Below are 21,559 nucleotides of genomic sequence, written 5' to 3'. Positions count from 1 at the left end.
GTAAATGGGAGACAAGGGGGGCGGTTTGGAGCTTTAGGTAAATCGTTAGGGGAAAGGGAGTAATGATTCACTATATATGTGGGTAAAACTGGGGATGTTTATCTTGTGAGCTAGAAAGAATGTGAGCACAGTGGGGGTTTAACTTTTACTTTTAGCGCTAACATCGGATGGTTTCAAGTTTAAGGAGGGTGTGGGTGGAGGTATAGTAATGAGTGGGGCTTTTTACACATTAGGATTGGTTGAGCAGTCAGTTGAATTATTATTTTTTCATTTCATTGTAGTGAACCCCTGACGAAGAATTGTAAAAATTCGAAATGCATTGGGAGAACGTTATTGTAACAAGACCACTTCTCAAAACATGTTTGACTTCACATGCCCCCGTAAAAGCCTGGATTGGCAACGTTTGGCACTTGAAAATGTTGAATAAATAATCAAAGCACAAACATGCTGTCTCTGTGGTGGTGAAAAATTAGGAAAGACGGATGATAGAAGTTTCGGGATGACAATTGATGAACTGATAAAAATGTTGAAAATGTGGAAGAAGCATCTCATTTAGGAAGGATTTCCTTATTAGCAGTGCGACCGATGGGCGCAGGAGAAATGTGCCCTTTGTGAGCATCTTTTCGAATTGAGCTGTGATTAGGGGCGTTTTCACGGCGTCTGTTCGCACGCATTTTACTAAGCGAGTTGGATTACAAGTTTAAAGCCTAAAGGGAAGGAGTGCAGTAGCTCAAAATTAACTCATCTGCTTCATTCATAATCTCAAGCATTAGAAATCCATGCTCCAGGCACCATACCTGGTCAAGGTACTGTCAACACGCAAGAGATGTACGGGCAGTAAACTCACCTCAAGACTGTCTCAGGTGCTAACGTGCGCACGGCTATCACAAGGGACAGGTGAGGACTAGAAACAGTAAGAGAAAGCAAAGCCAGATAAAACATTTGTTGCCCTTCTATCTGGAAGGAGCAGGCCACAGGAAACTGCAGTATTATTCTTGATCTTATTGTCTTTATACCATTCATTACTATATGAGGGAATCTCTCATTTGATTATGAATGGTGTGAGGAAGTAAGAGAGTGACTATGAAGAGTTCTCAAAGGTTAAGATTCATTCAAACATTCACATGCATCATTCTTTAGCTGTGTGAGTTGTCCTAAGTGAAACAGGATTCTCAGACAGAGACCCCAGCTGCACTACAGCATTGATGCCCAATAAGACCAAAATGCCTATGGGGTTGCTTGTGTTTCTGTTCAGAGGCGACATAGCCTAGCAGGTAAGGCTGGGCTGCACCTTTTGAGGTGGGACAGGTAGAGTACTGATATGCATATGGAATGGAAAGGTACCCAGAAGAATTATCAGTTGTTCAAAAGTAATTCAAGCATTTCAATCCATCACTTCAAGTCTATATTCAGTTGATGTACCTGACTACTAGACAGGTTTATACCTGTGTGATTGTTAAGAGATCTACAAATTCCAAATGTAAGCAGCTTAATGTTTCCCCAACCGCACCCACCACCACTACCACCACCGCCCTTGCCCTTCAGTGTGATGCAGGCCACGTATCCTTATGCAGCAGCTACAGTGCACTTGCAACTTCCTGAGCACTCTGTTTTGCATTACAACATGTTGGTGGTTTATTACCTTGGCTGAAGGCTTGGGCACACTCCTCTGCATTGCTCACCAGTGCATCAGCGTTCTGCACGATAGTGGGCAGCCTTGAATACCAGTTCCGCAGCACGTCCTGCAAGTGAAAACAGGTCCATTATATCTGCACATGCCAAATTCCAGGATACCTGATGCTTTTCCCATCAACAGGAGGCCCACATATCAAGCAGTGTATTCTAGATCAGAAGTTGAGAATCAGCTTGCATCCAAGAGGCCAGCTCCATGTCAGATTTTTAAGATAACAGCTGTCTGCGAGTTTCATTTACATTCTACGAAAAATGTATTGCATGTGAATTTTCTAAAAATCTGGTATGTATGGGGCCTACCAGTATGCACCTTGGATATTCCTGTTCTGGATGAATGTGTTTATATCTTGTTATATCTTGTTATTAATATATTACTGCACACCAAGTTGTAAATTAACACCCCCAGCAAGTGAAACAGCACTTCACTCTACAAGAGCTGCCTCCAGGTAACTTTATCACACACAGTCTGCGTTAGAAAATGCAAATCATTGGCACTATTACACATAGGGCATATTTATGACACAGTTTTCGTCGCTCTTGCATGTAAGGTGGTGCAAGAGTGAAGCAAACCTAAAGTCAAATTTTTAAGCTACGGAAAGTCACTTTGCGTGGCTTTGAATGGCTTAAAAAATATGGAGTATGCAACGCAGCGCAAATTGCTGTGTTGCATTACGCTGCGCAAGGGAGTCATTCCATGTGCATTGTGTGGGTTTTCCTAAGCAGCTCCCATGGTTTTTGAAGCATTCCCACATTTACCAAACCTGGAAAACCTGGAAATGCCCCAAAAAGATTTGCCTCCCCAGGTACGGAGTAATGAAGAGAAATATAGTTATTTCTTCTCGTTTTTAGGTCTCACCTAGGCAGCGCATGTGCCGTCTCTTCGAGACAAGCTGTATCTACTCTGTGGGCCTTCAACATGTCCATCGTTTTTCATTTGTTCCTTTCGAAATTCCTTGCTTTTCAGTGGTGAATCATTGCCATTTGTCCCTCCTTTTGGTTTGTTAATCCCTCCCATGGACACTGGCACTGTTACATGCCTCATTTCACTTCTGGACATTTATATTACTTTCGGCACACTTTTTTTTAATGGTTTCTGGCTGTAGCACAAGCGCTCATGTTTTTGGTCACTCACTTTTGGCCGTAACACGAGCGAGCCCACAAGAGGAGCCCACCTCCAATAAAAGCTGCTTAATGACTAATGCATGCAGGGTTAGATTACAGAGGTGGAAGCAGACTGGCTAGTACTAACCTAAGCACTGTAGAAGTCATACAAAAGTTCCTGCAGACAGTTTATCTTTTTAAACACAGTTGCCCCACTGTTCAATGTCTTGTAGAGCTGGCTAGACAAACGTTATTCTGATAAAATACAGCTTGTGTGTAACAATATATAATCGGGACATACGCTGTAGGCTGTGGAATAGACGATTGTAATCAGGGGCACAAAGTTCCTCTCCTGGACCTTTATTTATGAGCCCAGTGCATAAAGGGAACTTTAGTCCTCTGTCACCTCAGTTTGCCCCCCGTTCTAGACTACAATGACTTTGTATAATATTGGAGCTGCCTACATGGCATTTTGGAGCACTTTAAAGGCAAAGAAATATGATGTTGGGTTGAGTTCAGAGCAATTTTTTATTTCAAATGTATAATAATAACAGAAAGATGCACGTTTGTGCTTTCTGTGATATTGAATATCTGTGTAAGATCATTGTTCTTCTTCCCTTCCACCTGCCCTCTCATCCCGTTTTCTACTTCCCCTGCCCTCCCATCCCTTTCTATTCTACCCCCTTGTCTCTGTTTCTCCCTTCCTGCCCACGTTCGCCACTACCACCCAATAACCAAAGCTGCGCAGCACACATAGAAAGAGAAAAAATCCTCTCAGGATTGTTTTTATGCAGAAAGATACTTCTTCTTGCATAAAAACAATCCTGCATATAATACAGACATCGTTGGCTCTAGGCTGCCAAAATGGCGCCAGCGCAAGGGGAAAGGACAGGAATGCACACTATTGGATAACTATGGTGTATTTCTGCCCCTTTCCTGTGACACATCGCAGCAAGGTGACTTCCTGCGCTGCCTTGAGCCACAAGGGTCATAAATATGGCTCTTAGTTTAAAGGATTGTACCCACTTAGTGCCACTATAAAGGGAAAATAATAAAATTAATATTACCCATTAGAATCTATTTCTGGATGGGGTGACTATGCAACTTTCTACTACTCTGCGAATCTGTTAGTCACAGGTATTATTGTACTGACATCACATTCCTTAAAAAGAGCAGTATTGGCTCCTAAAGACTACACAGGTGTTTAGTATTATTAATATGTATGCAATAGCACTCAACCTTCTAATGGTTCTACTGCTCCAAAACCATAAACCAAAGTGAAAAACAATATACAAAAGGGAGTGCTTAGAAAGTCCAATGTTTTTACTGAAAGTTTTCTTAGTCACAAATTAATCCAAGATTTGCAAACGTGAATTCTTATTATAGACCCAATATCACGCAGCCAATATATTCCCAAAAATATTTTCTTTATTCTTCACAATATCAAACTGCAGCCCAGCCAACGTGTTTCGTCCCGACAAGGGACTTCATCAGGGTTTAGAGATTTCTTAGTGTTTCCTTGTGGGCAAGTGTAAGCCACACAGAAGAAGAGGGGGTTGAATAGTGGTATCACCCAAGGTTCATTAAAAATTCTTTATTGATTCTTCCTGGATACATGTAAACCATACCTGTATGAGAAGGCTTGCGTGGATGGGTTATCGTGTCTTTCTGATTAACTTGTCAGGTCCCACTGGGGATACAGATATTCAGCCTTCTCTGGTGTAGACTTCTCCAAGAATAATTAATAAGGAATTTTTAATGAACCTTGGATGATACCACTATTCTTTTTTGGAATATCATAACATGGCTCCTGCCTTTTATTGGATCTATAAGAAGAATAAATATGTTTGAATAATCTGGATTAATATGTGATTAATTGAACTTTCAGTAAAAACACTGGCCTTCCTAAGCACTCCCTTTTGAATATTGCTTTTCACGACAATACCGACATCTATTGTACCTAGTCTACAGGTAGGATGATGTCCAACATCAGCCAAAGATATGATGGTGCAATGAGCTAAAAAACGGTGTTGGATCTAGCCCTGATCTCTTGACTGGGTGAGAGTATTCTGCTTAATTCAGAGACTCTGTCCCTCACCACCCCTTGTTGTAAATAACAACATCAGCCAAAGAGGCTACAGCCATGCCATAGTTTCAGGAATACCACTATTTAATTTGGATTCATTGCAAGCAAATGTATCTTAAGTGGGTATTCCACAAATCGGACATTGATCCCACTGCCTGGATTTGCACGGGACACTACTTTGGCTTTTTAGGTATGTGTAGATCACTGCTTGGTAAACCTGACAGACTGCCTTGATATCTGTAATAAAGTATTATTCTCCTAAATGTTTAAGCTGCTTTATAATGATGACCGTAAACTATTTAGGGACAGTGTTTCAGGGTGGTGGTAATGGGACAGCCGCCAGAGATTGGCAACTGGCCCACCCTTTCCATCCATTGCCTCGTTTAGAGTGAAGAAGATGCTGATTTTCCCAAAAATGAAGGGCAACTGCCTACAAGCTTGTCATTGGAAGATCCTTCCAGTGCTACGTTGGACAGCTGTCTGGCAATGCCATATGCAACACATTAGTACCGAATAACAAGAGCATGAAAAGGGCACCAAAGGGTAAAAGAAAACTACCCAGTGTATCAAGGACGTTTGTCTTTTATTTTACAAGGATGTACCACAGCTTTAGGAATTTGTCTTTGGAAAACGAACAAGTATTGGCAAAGATAATAGGTCTCGACGATGGAAGAGCTATTGGCTTTACCAATATGTTTTAGCTATGTTGGTACACAAGCGTGGCTGCTGTTCGGCATGGCTAAAAGTTAGTGGTGTAAAGGTTAGTGGTGTAGAGTACAGTGTAGTGGAGTGACGTACACTGGCATACAGAAGAGTTGAGTTGTTTGGGGTGGGGTGGCGTAGTGTTGCGGACTGAGTACAGTCTTGCAGAGTGGAAGGTTGTAGAGTGCAGTAGAGTGTTGTACAGTGTCAGAGTGTAGTAGAGCAATGTGGAGTGGCATAGAGGGTGTTACGTACTGTGGGGTAGAGTGTTGTAAAGCATTGTAGAGCGGAGTAGATTGTCAGAGTGAAGTAGTGTAGTAGAGTGGAATTGCATAGAGTAGAGAAGAGTGCCTTACAGATGAGTGGCTTAGAGTCGCATAGAGAGCACGAGTGGAGTAGTATGTTGTAGAATAGAGTGGAGTAGAGTGGCATAGAGGGAATTGTGTAGAGAATCGCAGAGTGGAGTAGTGTCGTGGAGTACAGTGTTGTGGAGTACAGTGTTGTGGAGTGGCATAGAGGCAGGTAGAGTTTAATGGAGTAGAACGTCCTAGAGTGGAGTATCGTGGAGTTGTTTGTTGTAGAGTGGCCTAGAATGAAGTGGTGTAAAGTACAGAGTAGATTGTCGTAGAGTACAGTGGCACAGAGTGCATTGCTGTAGATTGCAGTTAGAGTAGAATGGCGTAGCGTAGAATGGCGCAGATTGGAATGGTGCAGATTGGAGTGGTGCAGAGTGGAGTAGAGTGCAGTGGCATAGAGTAGATTGTTTCAGAGTAGAGTGAAGTGGCTTAGAGTGGAGTGGTGCAGGGTAGAGTCAGGAAGTGCACTGGCGGAGAGTGCAGTGTTATAGAGCAGAGTGATGTAGAGTGGTGTAGTATGCAGTGTTGTAGTGTATAGTGGTGTAGAATGCAGTGGTGCAGAGTACAGTGGCACAGAATGCATTGGTTTTGATTAAAGTGGAGCAGACTGGTGGCGTAGAGCGCAGTGGTGTTGAGTAAAATAGTGCAGAGCAGAGTGGTGAAGAGTGGCATAGAGTAGATTGTTTTAGAGTAGAGTGAATTGGCTAGGGTAGAGTGACGTGATGCAGGGTAGAGTGCAGTGACAGAGTAGTAGCGTATAATGCACTGGCGTAGAGTGATAAAGAGTAAAGTGCATTGGTGTAGAGTGCAGTGTTACAGGGTAGAGTGTCATAGAGCGGAATTTCGTGGAGTGGTGTAGGGTAGAGGGTGTGGACTAGAGTGGTGTATAGTGCGGGGGCAAAGAGTGCCGGGGTGTAGAGTAGAGTGCATTGGCACAGAGTAGAGTGGTGCAGTGTAGGGAGGCAGAGTGTAGTTGCGTACGGTACACTGGCATAGAGTGCAGTATAGTGGTGCAGAGTAGAGTGCAGTGGCGGAGAGTGTAGTGTTGCAGAGTGAAGTGTCAGAGTGCTGTGGTGTAGAGTAGAATAGAGAGGCATAGAGTGCAGTGATAGAGTACTATGATGTAGAGTGCAGTGGTGTAAAGTGTTGTGGTGAAGACTGCAGTGCAGATTGGCATAAAGTGCATTGGTTTTTAATAAGGGGTGCAGAGTGCATTGGCGTGGAGTGCAGCGGCTTAAAGTGCAGGGGTCAGAGTAAAGTGCAATGGCATAGATTAGAGTGGTGTAGTGTTGAGTGCAGTTGTGCAGAATGGATTGGCATAGAGTGCACTGGCATAGAGTGGGTTGGTGCGGAGTAGAGTGCATTGGCGTAGAGTACAGTCTTGCAGAGTTGAGTGGTGCACAGTGGAGTAGAGTGGCCTAGAGTGGAGTGGTGTAGAGTACAGTGGTGCATAGTAGAGTAGAGTGGGGCAGAGTACACTGGCATAGAGTAGAGTGGTGCAGAGTGGAGAGGCATAGAGTGACGTGACGCACAGTGGAGTGGTGCAGAGTAGAGCGCAGTGTCGTAGTGTGGAGTGATGTAAAATGGAGTACCGGAGAGGTGCAGAGTACAGAGCAGTGGTGTGGAGTGGAGTAAAGTGGAATATGCATGGTGTGGTACAATAATGTCATTACAAACAAAACATCTTCAATTGAAATGAAAATTACAGTTTCACAGACACACCGTTTTACTGCTAAAAGAGTACAGCGCACAGACAATGTGTGAAAATGTCATCACCTAGTGCAGCGTTTCCCAGACTGTGGTACGCGGACTACCAGGGGTCCATGAGACATTCCCAGGGGGTCCGCGGGACTCGAGTGCCTGTCGTAGTGATAAATTAAACGCCCATGCGTCTTCACAGCACACAAGAGCTGTGACACAGAAGGCAGAAGGGCACAAAAAAACAAGTGGAACAGAGGGCAGAAGGGCACAAAAAACGAGGGGAAAACGAGTGGAACAGAGGGTAGAAAGGCACAAAAAAACAAGTGGAACAGAGGGCAGAAGGGCGGGGAAAACGAGTGGAACAGAGGGCAGAAAGGCACAAAAAACGAGTGGAACAAAGGGCAGAAGGGCACAAAAACGAGGGGGAAATGAAGTGGAACAGAGGGCAGAAAGGCACAAGAAACAAGTGGAACAGAGAGCAGAAGGGCACAAAAAACGAGGGAAAAATGAGTGGCACAGAAGGCAGAAAGGCACAAAAAACGAGGGAAAACGAGTGGAACAGAGGGCAGAAGGGCACAAAAAAACGAGTGGAACAGAGGGCAGAAGGGCACAAAAAATGAGGGTAAAACGAGTGGAACAGAGGTCAGAAAGGCACAAAAAACGAGTGGAACAGAGGGCGGAAGGGCACAAAAAACGAGAGGAAAATAAAGTGGAACAGAAAGGCACAAAAACGAGTGGAACATAGGGCAGAAGGGCACAAAAAACAAGGGAAAAACGAGTGGAACATGGGGCAGAAAGGCACAAAGAACGAGTGGAACAGAGGGCAAAAGGGGCACAAAAACAAGGGAAAAACGAGTGGCACAGAGGGCAGATCGGCACAAAAAATGAATGGCACAGAGGCAAACTACAGAATACAGAAATATAGGGGCAGCTAAGAACAGAAGGCAGAATGGGCAGAGAGGCACGGGGGCAGCGAGGGGAACAGAAGGGAAAACCGGGCAGAGACACGGAGCAGCAAGGGGTACAGAATGAAAGACTGGGCAGAGAGAGCACGGGGACAGCGAGGGGAAGAGAGGGTAGAAAAAGGGGCACGGGCCACATACAGGCAGCAGGGGAAGACAGACAACAGCAGTCACAGACACAACAATGAAAATAGAAGTAATACAATAAAAGCAATAAAACGTTGAAAAGCACATATGTATAGTTTACCGTTACTTGGCAGGCAGGTAAAAATAGATGCAGCCAGAATCAGCAGTGGGATTCTCATGCTGCTGTCTGATTGCTCACTTTCCACAAGCCCTTGGGTACCACTAAATAATATACTGCTGTATGCATACATGTCCATGCTAATAGACCCAATTCAGGCTCTCTCCCTCTTGAAATTGCCTGTGCTTCAAAATGTGTTTTTAAAAATAAATTTAAATTGGACAAATTGCTTGGGGGTCCCCGGCTTCCAGTAGTGATTCAGTGGGGGTCCTCAGGAGTCAAACGTTTGGGAACCACTGACCTAGTGTATTGATTTGTTTTGATCGTATTAAAATATTTGTTTCCACCACACTTCAGAATTACTAAAAAATGTGCTTCATTTGTGCTTCCCTATTTCTGATATATTTGCACAGTTAATTTTCAAACACTTGAATTTTGTTGTGTGCTAGAAAAAAATAACATCAAACAGCCTTCTGTCCAGTCCACACCCAGTAGCCAGCATCATTGTCACATAAAGCCTCTCATTATTAAGTCAGGGAAAGAAAAGTAAACAAGCTCCCTCAGAAAAGAGTACCTGACATTTGACCTTTGTCTTTGAAGGCCCAGTAAATGTGACAAGATTATAACATTTAAGGGCCTGTTTACAGAAATCGAGCACAGTAGAAAGATACCATAAAAAGGGTATCGGCCACAGAATGGACTCAATCTGGACATTCTAAAACAAATAAAGCCAGCAAATAGAAAGCAAGCAAATGTGAGTTACAAAACACAAAGCTGATCATAAGCAATGATCGGAATGCATTCCCAGGGAAGCTTTCTGGAGGTTCCCCAAGATGTCTTTAACAAACCAGACAGCTGTGCTGTTTTGTAGGCTTTGACCTAAAAAGGGGACACTGGACATGCTGCCAATGTATAATGAAACAGCCGCCCTTTTATTTTCATCAAAGTGACACCAGCTATGGAGACAGGAGTCATTTTGGGAAAAAAGAGAACAAAACGGCAACTAGGGGAAAACTTCAGATAGGGAATTTATTTAAAGTACAGCGGCTGGCTGCCATACGCCCTTAGTCTTCCCAGCTCAGAAAGCAATAAAGCGATCAGTGTTCCGATACATTTAGCAACCAGAACAGTGTGAAAGATGAAACATTTGTTTGGAAGCAGGAAGTCAGAAAGCAAACTGTTAACATTGTTGTTAGTACCCATTATTTGGGTCAAATGACAGAGGCTAGGATGTTCAGGGTTTTACCTGGAGCAGGTTGCGAGCCAGACGTGTCTTCCCTGTGTACACAAGGAGAAGGTGTTCATTCAGAGTTTGAATGAAGCCACTTGGAAGTCTGATCTCCTCCACGTCCACCTTCAGCGGCAGCTGGGCTCTGGAGCGTCCGATCTTGATGCCAGGCATGAGGCCACCCACCTGGTCTTGCCAGCCTCCTCCTGCAACAGAGAATCCCATGTCAGACATATGAGAGTGGGTCACCTCTTTTGGCACATCTACCAAAATCATGATACCACAGCTACAGGCACTAGGACCTTGTCCGACCCTTCTGCTTGGGCTCCTCGCTGGGGATGTGTAAAAAATGCTATGATTCCCCAGAGGAGGCGTAACAAGGAGAAATATCTGTATTTCGTCTAATTTTTTCTTCTTCGAAGTGTGCCTCGCTGTGCAACACACATAGAAAGAGCAAAATGCCTCTCATGATTGTTTTTGTACTGTAAGGTGTCCCGACTTGCACAAAAGCAATCCTACTTACAATTCAGACACCCTTGCATCATGGTGCAAGCATGCCTGTGTTGGCGCTAGGCAGCCAAAAGTGCGCCAGTGCAAGGAAAGGACAGAATGTGCCATATGATGTTAAATATGGTGCATTTCTGCCCTTTTCCTTTCACGCAGTGCAGCAAGGGGGCTTGCTGCGCTGCGTGAAAGTATGATAAATATGCCCCATAATTATTACACCAAACCTTACTATAATGCGAACTGTAACTCTATTATTATTTTTATTTGAAATACCTTAAAAATGTAACAAACCCTAACACAACCCTAATGCTAACTATAGTCTTTAAATAAAATGTCATTGAATTAAGTAACCCTAATCTAAACATGATGCGAACCATAAACTATTCCTAAATTAAATAAAAATAAACATAACCTCGTAGCTAGCCAAAATATTTAATCAATTTTAATTACAATGATTTAACCCCTCAATTGAAATAAATCACCACAAAATGAAATTAAATGCTGCTGAAACACACCCTTTTTGATGTAGAATTATTCTCAACAGTGATCATTACAGTGTAGTGCCTCCGGTGTAAGGATCTGAGATGGGATGCACATATCAACCCTGTTTATTCGGTGGAGGCCAAAGAAATACACAGCATTTTTCCTTTGGGTTCAAATGAACACTATTCCACATTTTTGAAGGGACTGATTATTAGTTCTTCCATGCCTACTAGTCCTAAACTGGTTTCTGTTGCATTGTGGTCTTTGTAGTCCAGCATTCATAATGGAAAACAAACTAGACAAGCATTTGCAACGCAATTGCTCTCGCATTACTGAAAATTTGAGCTATTGGCATTGCAAATAATAATGCAACGCCAATAGCTCAAACTTTCAGTAATGCAAGACCAATTGCATTGCAAATGCTTGTTTTCAAAGGTTACATGTCTTGAATGTCTCAGGAGATCGCAGCAATGAAAATGGTCAAGAATGTAGGAGGAGTGGGAGATGAGGGTCGGACAGGGCAGCAAGTTCTATCATCAGTCATTGGGGCTGGGAGAAGAACGAGCTGCTGTGCGGGTTCGGAAAGGCAATACATTGCGTTGCCAATGTCAAAGAAATTAAAATAAAAGCCGCAAACTTAAAGGTGCGCTTAAAGTGAATGCTAGCTGTGCTTGGTTTTTGATCATTGTAACATTTATTAACAAAACCAAAAGCATACAGAGCAGCCAAAGAATTTTGTCCACCCTAAGCGTGGAAGGGTATACTCAGATGTGAGTCCCTTGCTCATTGCACCATCAGGATTCAAGCAAGCCGGGCCGAAGACGGCTGTAATGCCAGAAACCGGTCCCCGGAAGCTTGTTTCCTTCCCAGTGTAAGAATTGGCTTTTGTAGTCTGGTCTGCCCTGTTCCCATGATGCACTGGGCCAGGGACAGACTAATTTGCATACAGCCAGGTTCTGAAACTGGGATGGTGCAATGAGCTAAAAAACGGTGTTGGATCTAGCCCTGATCTCTTGACTGGGTGAGAGTACTCTGCTTAATTCAGAGACTCTGTCCATCACCACCCCTTGTTGTAAATAATTTTGTCCACCCTAAGCGTGGAAGGGTATACTCAGATGTGAGTCCCTTGCTCATTGCACCATCAGGATTCAAGCAAGCCGGGCCGAAGACGGCTGTAATGCCAGAAACCGGTCCCCGGAAGCTTGTTTCCTTCCCAGTGTAAGAATTGGCTTTTGTAGTCTGGTCTGCCCTGTTCCCATGATGCACTGGGCCAGGGACAGACTAATTTGCATACAGCCAGGTTCTGAAACTGGGATGGTGCAATGAGCTAAAAAACGGTGTTGGATCTAGCCCTGATCTCTTGACTGGGTGAGAGTACTCTGCTTAATTCAGAGACTCTGTCCATCACCACCCCTTGTTGTAAATAATTTTGTCCACCCTAAGCGTGGAAGGGTATACTCAGATGTGAGTCCCTTGCTCATTGCACCATCAGGATTCAAGCAAGCCGGGCCGAAGACGGCTGTAATGCCAGAAACCGGTCCCCGGAAGCTTGTTTCCTTCCCAGTGTAAGAATTGGCTTTTGTAGTCTGGTCTGCCCTGTTCCCATGATGCACTGGGCCAGGGACAGACTAATTTGCATACAGCCAGGTTCTGAAACTGGGATGGTGCAATGAGCTAAAAAACGGTGTTGGATCTAGCCCTGATCTCTTGACTGGGTGAGAGTACTCTGCTTAATTCAGAGACTCTGTCCATCACCACCCCTTGTTGTAAATAAAGAATAGAGAGCAGCTGTCCCAATTTAGGAGAAAAACGATTTTTTCTATTTTACATGTTTGCCCTCTACAACATCCCTCATTGGTTTTCATAAAGCCGGCACAACTATAATGCTGCTGAAAGAATACTTTTGGGCCTAATGACGAGCTGTACTCTTAAAGCCATGGCTTTAAGAGTACTCCCCAGCTTTTTTGTTTTTTAAATCACATCAATTCCACATATAAAAGTTCAATACCGACCAGTGTCTCCCTTTGAGAAGGGTTGTAGCTGCTTGCTCAGTGATGCTGTTAATGTCTAGATGCGTATGCGGCTAAACACTTTTAAATAGCGACTCCCTAGATGTATATTAAAAGCACTGCGTGAAGGTTTCCAGCAAACTAAACAAGCGAAAACGTATGGAGCTTGTTAGGAGTTAAGCAAACACAAAGAGATGATGGACGGAGCACTGAAACTTTCAGACACACACCCACAGATCTGGGTTGAATCCATCACCCAGTTCAGACATATTATGGACGGAATGTGAGCGGAGCTTAATGCCCCTATCCTGAATACAGCATGACTCGAAGAGACAGCGCAAGCGCTGCTTAGGCGAGCCTAAAAAAACCATAACTTAATGAACAAGCATTAAAAATGCAATAGGTCTTGCTTTTCATTAAGTTAAAGCCATTTGCTTAGCTATACAATACCATTAGCAAAGCAAATGGCTTTAGCTTAATCAAAGGCGAGACCTATTGCATTTTCAATGCTTGTTTGGCATTGAGAGATGTTTGGCCCTGCTGCCTCACTCGATGCACATGCGAAGGGGAGGGGGAAGGGAAAAGCTGCATGTGTGCTCAGAGAGTGAGGGGTGGGCTCCGAACGCAAAGTGAGAGGGGGGAAATGAAAAAGTATACAAAGACTAAAACAGCACGGCACAGGGAGATTAATTGAATTGGGAGTAGCGTTGTGTGTCAAAGGTAGACCGAAGCTGAAAACTCACCGAGGACACAAGCAGCTGTTTTATCAGCAGTCATAAAGCAAGATTTTTGCTTTATTAGATGCCTCTGCACAGCCGTGGCTTGTGCACACCCCTTCCACTCCAAAGAGGAACTCTTATTGCTTGCAACAATAACAAGCAACGCTTTGATTCACTGTAAGAGCTTGGGGATAGCGGTGAGATCAACAGGGATGAAAGGCAATGTTATCACATTCATCCTCAAAGTGCAAATGAACTGCAGGGTATCCAGAGACAATCCAAGCATAATAAAAAAGACACTGCATGATCCCACCACAAAAAGGAAAACAAGCGGAAGGGCGTCATGCGCGCGTTGTGCAGAAACGCCGCGGCGGCACCTATCTGATGTCATGTGTACTCCCACGCCGCGCGTGCATATCTTCTGTCCGTCCGTGTGCACGCTTTGGAATTCATATTGATTCCAAAAGGCCCTTGCATGGCGAGAGTGGCACATGCGCACTGCTAACGCTAGGTGAGACCTAAACAACCAGGGCTTACTTGCCTACTATTGGTCAATTTTAAAATTCGTATTTGTTTTAGCTGGGATTCTAAATCTAAAGCCTGTCCACACAAGTACAAGATTTGGGGCAGCCTTAAATTGTGGTATGGCTCACTGGGTGGTATGCAGAAAGAGTTGCGCAAACTGGATGACCCTATATCAGCCAAATGGAGGCGAGCTTCCCTGTGTGGGAGTGTGGAAGAGCCTGGAGAAGGCCAAGTGCCACTACCCTCCGCCGAGGCATCTCTTACAGCTAGCAATGCTCCCGCTGCAGGCACAGTTCCTTCATGCAAAATGTACAACTGTAACCACACCACCATCAGTGCACTTGTGAATACAATTGCCTTAAGTAAGTCCCAGTGCTCTTAACTGAGTTCAACTGCTGGGTTTTCACAATGTGCTGCTCAAATGAAGCCGTCCCTCGTGCACAGCACAGGTAAGAGTGATGTCAAACTATCTTGTGAATAGAGACCGTGTCTCTCTGTCTAGCTGTCTTTTTCTCTCGGTTTACATATTTTGCTGACCACATAAATCAAAAAGCTCACGCAGACTGAAGTAAACATAAGCGACAAACCACGTAAGGCCCATTTAGGAGTATGGCAAATTGATGTGCGAGATTCTGGGTGGCTAGAACTGATGTTTCAAGATACTGTCTCGGCACGGAAATCCATCAATTATGAGATAATCTGCAAGGAAAGGAAAATGTCTTTGTGGTCCCATTTTTTCACTGCAAAATACTGAATGGAATTCCTAATTCCATGGGAATTAGCGCTCACATTTACCACCAGTTCTGAGCAGTTGGCTACTGTGAGGCGGGGTGTAGGGAGGGGTTAAAGGGGATTTGAATGTGGAATGATGACTCTTACAAGCTCCCTCTGTGCCTTAGAATAGGGTCAGTTGGAGGCAGAGACCAAATTGCAGCTCACACCTAAAGCAATTTTACCTGCAGGATTTTCTGGCCTACCCACATGTGTCAAGTGTCCCAAAACCTGGAAAATCCAGATGCGGGAACACTGAGTAATGTGTGATCGAGCGGAATCGTATCCTACCCAAGGATTGTACTCTGCCCGACTCATAATAGGGGCCATAGATGTGTTCAACCTAGGGAGACAAAATCTTATACTGCAGGTTTTGCCTTATTCGTGTGAGGCTAAAGGCTCTCTATAGCTCGATAAACAGGGAGCTGGGGAGGAGAGGGTGTTCATCGACAAAAGGGTGAATTATAGCTAGCATATCTTCCTGTTCAGGAAGCAACTGCGTCATTTTGAAGACCTTGCTTTTATACATGCTCAACACAGTGGCGGCTGGCTTGTACCAAGCTTCAAGACTTCGCCCTGAGGTCCTTCCATGACGCCTGGACCAACCAAGTACTGCTTCCAGGGATCAGTGTCCTTCCACTGCAGGCTCCTGTTGTGCAGGAACTCTTTTTTTGAGTGCATGTCTCTGCAGTCCCTCTCCTTCACCCCTGCTTAAAGTAAAAAAACGTTTTAAAAGCGCTATGATGTAGACAACGCTGGCTGCGTCTTAGCGCTTTTATTGTTTTTTTACTTTGAGCAATATTTTTTAAAGGCAGAGGAGATTAAGGGCCAGATGAGGTGGCCAAATACCGAGCGGTAACGCAGAAATTCACATAATTTCTGCATTACCGACCGGTATTTGGCTGAGAGCAATGTAGGTGAGTTAAAACCTACTTTCATAATAAGGAATCGCAAAATTGCGATTCCTTATTTTGCTCTTGCATTTAAGGAATCGGAAATTGCGATCTCCTGCTCACAGCGGCTGTTAAAACTATCCTAAACAACTGGAAAGACACAGGGAAAGCATCCTTCAAAAGCTGGTTCAATTGGATCACCTTCCTCAGAGGGGCACACAACATACCATCAAAACAATCACCCAACACCACCACAAAGGGCGAGATGTGGCACTCCTTAGACAACTACCTGAGCTCGCACAAACCTCCATAGTCAGGCAATAGGGCAAGATTACCCCACAAACAGCCTCCCTACAGAGCAAACTCTGGAAACTTTGGGTGGCAGCCGCGCTTAACAAATAAATAAATACATACATACATACATACAAGTAAGCAGCTAAAAACAACCCTATCCATCCTGTCCTCTATTCCTTCTCTCTTTCCCCGCTTTCTTTCTCCCCCTCGAGGGCAATATACAAGTCCACCAATGACAGAATACGCCAAGTCTCTGACTGTCCATCCTATGTTCATGTGACCAATCATGCCAGCGAGACGCCTGCTGTAACATCACCGGCGTACACCGACACTAGTATTGCTTTCACTTTATCTGTACTGTATTTACAAATTCTTCTAATAAAATCTTTTGAAATAAAAAAAAGAAAAGGAAATTGCGATTCCTTAAATGCAATGTAAGTAGCACAAAAAAATGTGCACTTCAGCCTTAAGGAATCGCTAATTACCACCAACTTCAAGTTGGTGGTAACGAGCGATTTCCTTTAAAGAAGCACTTTTTTGCTTTTTTAAAAGTGTCATGTGGCAGACATCCATGCCCTTAGGGCATGTATGTGCGCCAGATATGCACACATGCACATTTCAGGGGTGCAAAAGGGTGTCCTTTTGACACCCTTGCACCCTTGAAATAGCTCCCGCTATTTGCGATTCTTTAATACCGAATCGCAAATAGTGACTATCTTCCTATTCATTCCTATGGGCCTCCTAGCCCATTGGAATGAATGGGTAGGTATTCCTTATTAACAAATCTCAATTAGCGATTCTTTATTAAGGAATGTTAAGGAATTGCTAATATTTTAGCGATTCCTATTTACATTCAATTTTGCGAGTCCTAAATAGCGAATCGGTAACATTCGCTATTAAGGACTCGCAAATTTGAATTTACCTACATCTGGCCCTAAGTGATTTGCCCGGAATCACAGGCGGCATCTTTGCCTTTAGTGTCAAATTCTTCTTTCCCCTTCCACTTAATTCTCCATTCAGGTTGGGAATCTCCACTGTATTTTGTGTTATACACTGCTGCTGAGGAAAAGGACTGAAATCGAGCAATGAGATACGCTTGTGGGATCCGTTGCACACGGACTGTGCGTTATGGTGTTGTGGTCCCTCACCTTGAATATACGTCTTTTACTCATACTTGTAACCAGAGGCGCCCTCACACGTCCACTACCTGCAGACTTGTCCCTGTGTACTATTGTGGTCTTCTAACATGAGGTTCAGACTTTCTAAAGTGGGCTAAGTTACCCATTGCTTTAAAAACATCAAGCCAATCCCTATTAACTAGCGACCTGTTACAAACCTCTTCTGGTTCGGATTTAAAAAAAAATGTTATTCCTCTGTACAGCTCAACTATTTCTTAGAAAACTGCAATTTTTAGCACCCAGCCAATGTGGATTCATTTAAAGGTTGTAGCAGCAAAACCGCCAATATAAAAATACTCGAGGACGTGAATGGCGTATTGGACAAAGATTTCGCATGCCCCCTACAGATAAAGGGGTCTCTCACTGTGTCTGGCTTTGTCGTGACACTGCGAACAGTTTTAGGTATGTTGAACACCAAGATTCACTTGTAAATGAAAAGGGAATCCACAAGGATTTTAACAGGCACGCTAGCCATGCTTTTCCCACTCTTACAGTACCTGTGGTGAGGACTTGTTCCAGGTGGAGCACCGCATGGATGAGCGATTCTGTGCTGGAGGATTTCCCCGCTGCTCGGTACAGAGCCGCCATTACTGCCCCAGCCAGAATACTGCTTGTGCCTGGAGGGTATTGAAAAGAGAGAGGAGGAAGAGGGTCAAATGTTTTTGTAACGTGAACCCCAAATTCTAGAGTCACAGATTTCCAGGAAGAGAACGCCTCACGCCACACCCCGCCAAAGACCCTTACCACCTCATTCTCATGTAAGGATCTGTGATTTGTACTACTGTGTGAAGTGACACTGACAGTGGGAAAAGGTGTGGCTAGGGTTAAAGAACACCTTGCCTGTAGGTTCCAGGTCTCATTGAACAAGATGGCTTCCGGAATTTGTCATTTGCAATATTTACATACTCGCTGTCCGCCTATTTCTGCACTGCAATTTCTAAGCATTTCCTGACACTGATCACAAGTTGCTTGAGTTGGTAGGCATCTTAGAGACCAACTCACTTAAAGGAATACAAAAAATCTTAACTAAAAAAAGCAAAAATGTGAAACTTTGGAGTATATTTTATTTATATCATGTTTGGTAGTTGTGTAATTTTTTACGCTTGTTCTCGGTTTATGTTTGGCCTCTTAGGCTTATTTTGCGCGGTTTAAAAACTTGACAAACACTATTAACACAGCATCATCTGAAAGATAAATTGCTTATCTACCTTTCATAATCTAGGTATCTTGCATGCAAATATTTGTAAAATAATTGCATTGGATCACGGAGTATATCTTGTAGGTTGGGATCATGGCTTAACTAAATACCGACCTGACAATATTTTGTTGGTTCGGACACTCCCTCAACAGGGCCTAAACAACAGCACCCATGACTGTTCCAACTTAACTTTTCTTGTTGATGGTGGGCTATTAGTGCAGAAAAACATCACTCTTGGACTTGGCCAGGTCAGCCTTCAACTATCTCTTCATAACCAGTCAACTGTCAAAATCCGCACATCAGCATGGGTTTATGGGTAATACAATCAAAGCATCCGCTTAAACCTGGATACTAGCGACACTATTGATCTCACTCTCCTGTCGGTACTTCCAATAACCATGTGCCACAGAAAGGCTCTATGGAAATCATCAAGCTGTACCCCCGTCTTATGATGCTGTATGAGCGGCACATACCCAAGCCGGATCCATGGGGCAGATTAGATCGAGTATGGAGTTCAAACCCTCCTCCAAAGCCTTCAGCCAGCTGTGCTTGCAGGGGCTTCTGGGAGTGGTATGTGACGATTCCTGAGCAGATGAAAGCTGCTTTCAGCAGAGCCGCTGCAAAGGAAAACAGTGACTTTAGCACAATGATACTGTCAGAGCAGAGAAAAGTGACATTTCTATGTGATGACAAGCAGGTCTTCAAACACCTCCCAACACGACCACACAGAGAAACACTGGCTCCCACCCGAGGACGATCGCACTTCAAAAAACATGGACACTGAATCCGAGTTTCAAGAAGGGGTTTGAGTCTCATCCCTAAACTAAACAGCATAAGGAAGACACCCAGACAGACTTTTCTACATGCAAACATCAACAGCAGAGGACAGCACTCACCAATTCTCCAAAATGATCACCCCCTCAAACATCTAAACAATGGTAGTAAAAATCAGCACTCACCCAGCGATGGGCAGATCTTCATACCCAGGACGTGTGCACTGGAGACATCAAAGCTTACAAATATGTCCTCCTTTCCGTATAGGACCCGCAGATCCTGCATAATGCCTCAGCTGTAAAAACTAGTCTACTGTAAGGATGACCAAACGTTTAACACTTGGACAATGACAAACAGGACACCAGGGCTCAGTCTTACCTATTTACAGTTATTCCAGCATAAGGAAAATAAGTGACAACGCTCACCTTAAGACCAACACACCATGAAAAACCTGGACAACGGCACTGTTGAGGATGGTGAACACTCTCAGTTTACGATGAAAGACCTTACAGCCTGGACACTGACAAACCAGAACACAACAATGTCCCTTACCAAACAATGCCCGTCTTTCAGACCCTTAAACATTTGAATGGCTGAGAGCAACAATTTATCACGAGGACATCCAGATCTTCAAGAATCTTGAGATAGGCGGGACCAAAGGCAACATGCAATGAAAGAGGACCACTATCTTAAACATCTGGGTAATAACATGCATGGGGTAATGGCCACTCTCTCCCAAAGAAGTAAATGTCTTCCATACGCACTGAATCTCACAGACCTAAACCATGGAGGATGCCACGACTCTGGCACAATCGGTCACTCAAATCATATGAAAGGTGGATACGGGCACCAATAAAAACTGTTCTCCAAGGTCACCATCATCTGGACAACAGCACATTCATTGGTCCTCTTTCCTTGAAGAATAGGACAAACACACAGGCCCCAGTGCTGCAAGGATGGAGTAGATTAGCACCTGGAGTGCCTTTCAATTCTACAGACAGAAAGGATCTATATAGCTATAGTACGCTAAGAACTATTCAGTTCAAGCAGTCAAATGTGCTGTATTTCACTCACTCTATTCACTACAATCTCTAAGATGTGATACTACATTTCCAATCACAAGAGATGCCCAGTCCTACATCTGAGAAACTCTATATTTCTGATTTAGTCTCTGTCATCAAATTATGCAGATTTGATGTTCTCGCTACTGATTTTCCTAATAAATTATATTACTTATTTGTCACTGTGAACAGCCATGTCAGCAAAACAGAAACTATAAAATAATGTATCTATTTCCTTCCTTTCCCTATTTTCTGAAGTGCTGGCCCAGAAGCAGTGGATGTTGTTGTGCTCTACTTCGAAGGTGGTCCAGTGGTGAAACGACAGACGTGGCGTGGCGGGAGGGGACGAGCAGGGATTTCCACCGTGTGCCAGTTATCCTTGTGTCCGGGACCCAGGCACTTTTGGTTTCGGATTGCGGGTCTCCGATCCTTCATCCAGTTTCCTTGAGAAATCTCGCTGATGGCTGCAGCGTTAGATCAGGCTTCAGACCTCTTTATTGCCTGAACCGGTGGGGACCGGCAGAAAGAGGTGTGCAGGGGTGGGCAAGCAGGGATTTCCACCAGTTGGTGATCCTAGTGCCCGGGAGCTCGGTAGAGGGGCTCTGTTGAGGGTTCCCTTATTCCCTGAAATTTGTTCAGGAATTGTTCAGGATTCAGATTTTCATCGCTGTCCCAGGCGAGCTGCATAAGGATTCCAGCCAGGGTGCCAATGCGATAACTGAGCAGGTGGGTCATTTGGAATCCGTGTTTGGTTTACATGATTTAGACTTTTTTAACAGTTAGAAATACTAAAATAAAATGTGCAAAATAAAACTGCAAAAGTGAGCAGTATTTTGCAGTTTAATTAATATTTGGCTCAGAAGACCCCCCCTGCAGGGCAGGTAGAATTGCCTGGGAGACACATTTGCCCATCCCTTATTTGCAAGGATTAATGAGTAAGAAGTTAGTCCTCTTCATGCAAATGACGGAAAATGTTTATGGAGGAGTGAAGTGAAAGTATTTTTTTAAAAACTTGCTAAAAGTCCAGTAAAGTCTATGTCCAGTAGCTGAGGTTCATTTGAAGGTTGATACTTAT

At 43.9% G+C, this 21,559-nt stretch overlaps 1 protein-coding gene across 2 annotated transcripts in view; it reads right to left on the bottom strand.

The window, feature by feature from the left end:
- The window catches only part of FCSK (fucose kinase), a 1,128,763-nt gene that overhangs the window by 84,783 nt on the left and 1,022,421 nt on the right, over positions 1–21,559 (bottom strand). For both annotated transcript variants that reach the window (XM_078671586.1, XM_078671587.1), the window contains exons 19-22: positions 19,123–19,266; positions 17,949–18,068; positions 10,091–10,278; positions 1,643–1,742 (exon numbers count right to left, since the gene is read on the bottom strand). In XM_078671586.1, coding sequence (XP_078527712.1) covers positions 1,643–1,742; positions 10,091–10,278; positions 17,949–18,068; positions 19,123–19,266 — 552 coding nt within the window. The remainder of the gene's footprint in view (positions 1–1,642; positions 1,743–10,090; positions 10,279–17,948; positions 18,069–19,122; positions 19,267–21,559) is intronic.

The sequence above is a fragment of the Lissotriton helveticus genome, chromosome 12, assembly GCF_964261635.1.
Source record: "Lissotriton helveticus chromosome 12, aLisHel1.1, whole genome shotgun sequence".
Taxonomy (NCBI): domain Eukaryota; kingdom Metazoa; phylum Chordata; class Amphibia; order Caudata; family Salamandridae; genus Lissotriton; species Lissotriton helveticus.
The sequence above is the reverse complement of the archived record's forward strand: the minus strand, read 5'-3'. Positions and strand labels throughout refer to the sequence as shown.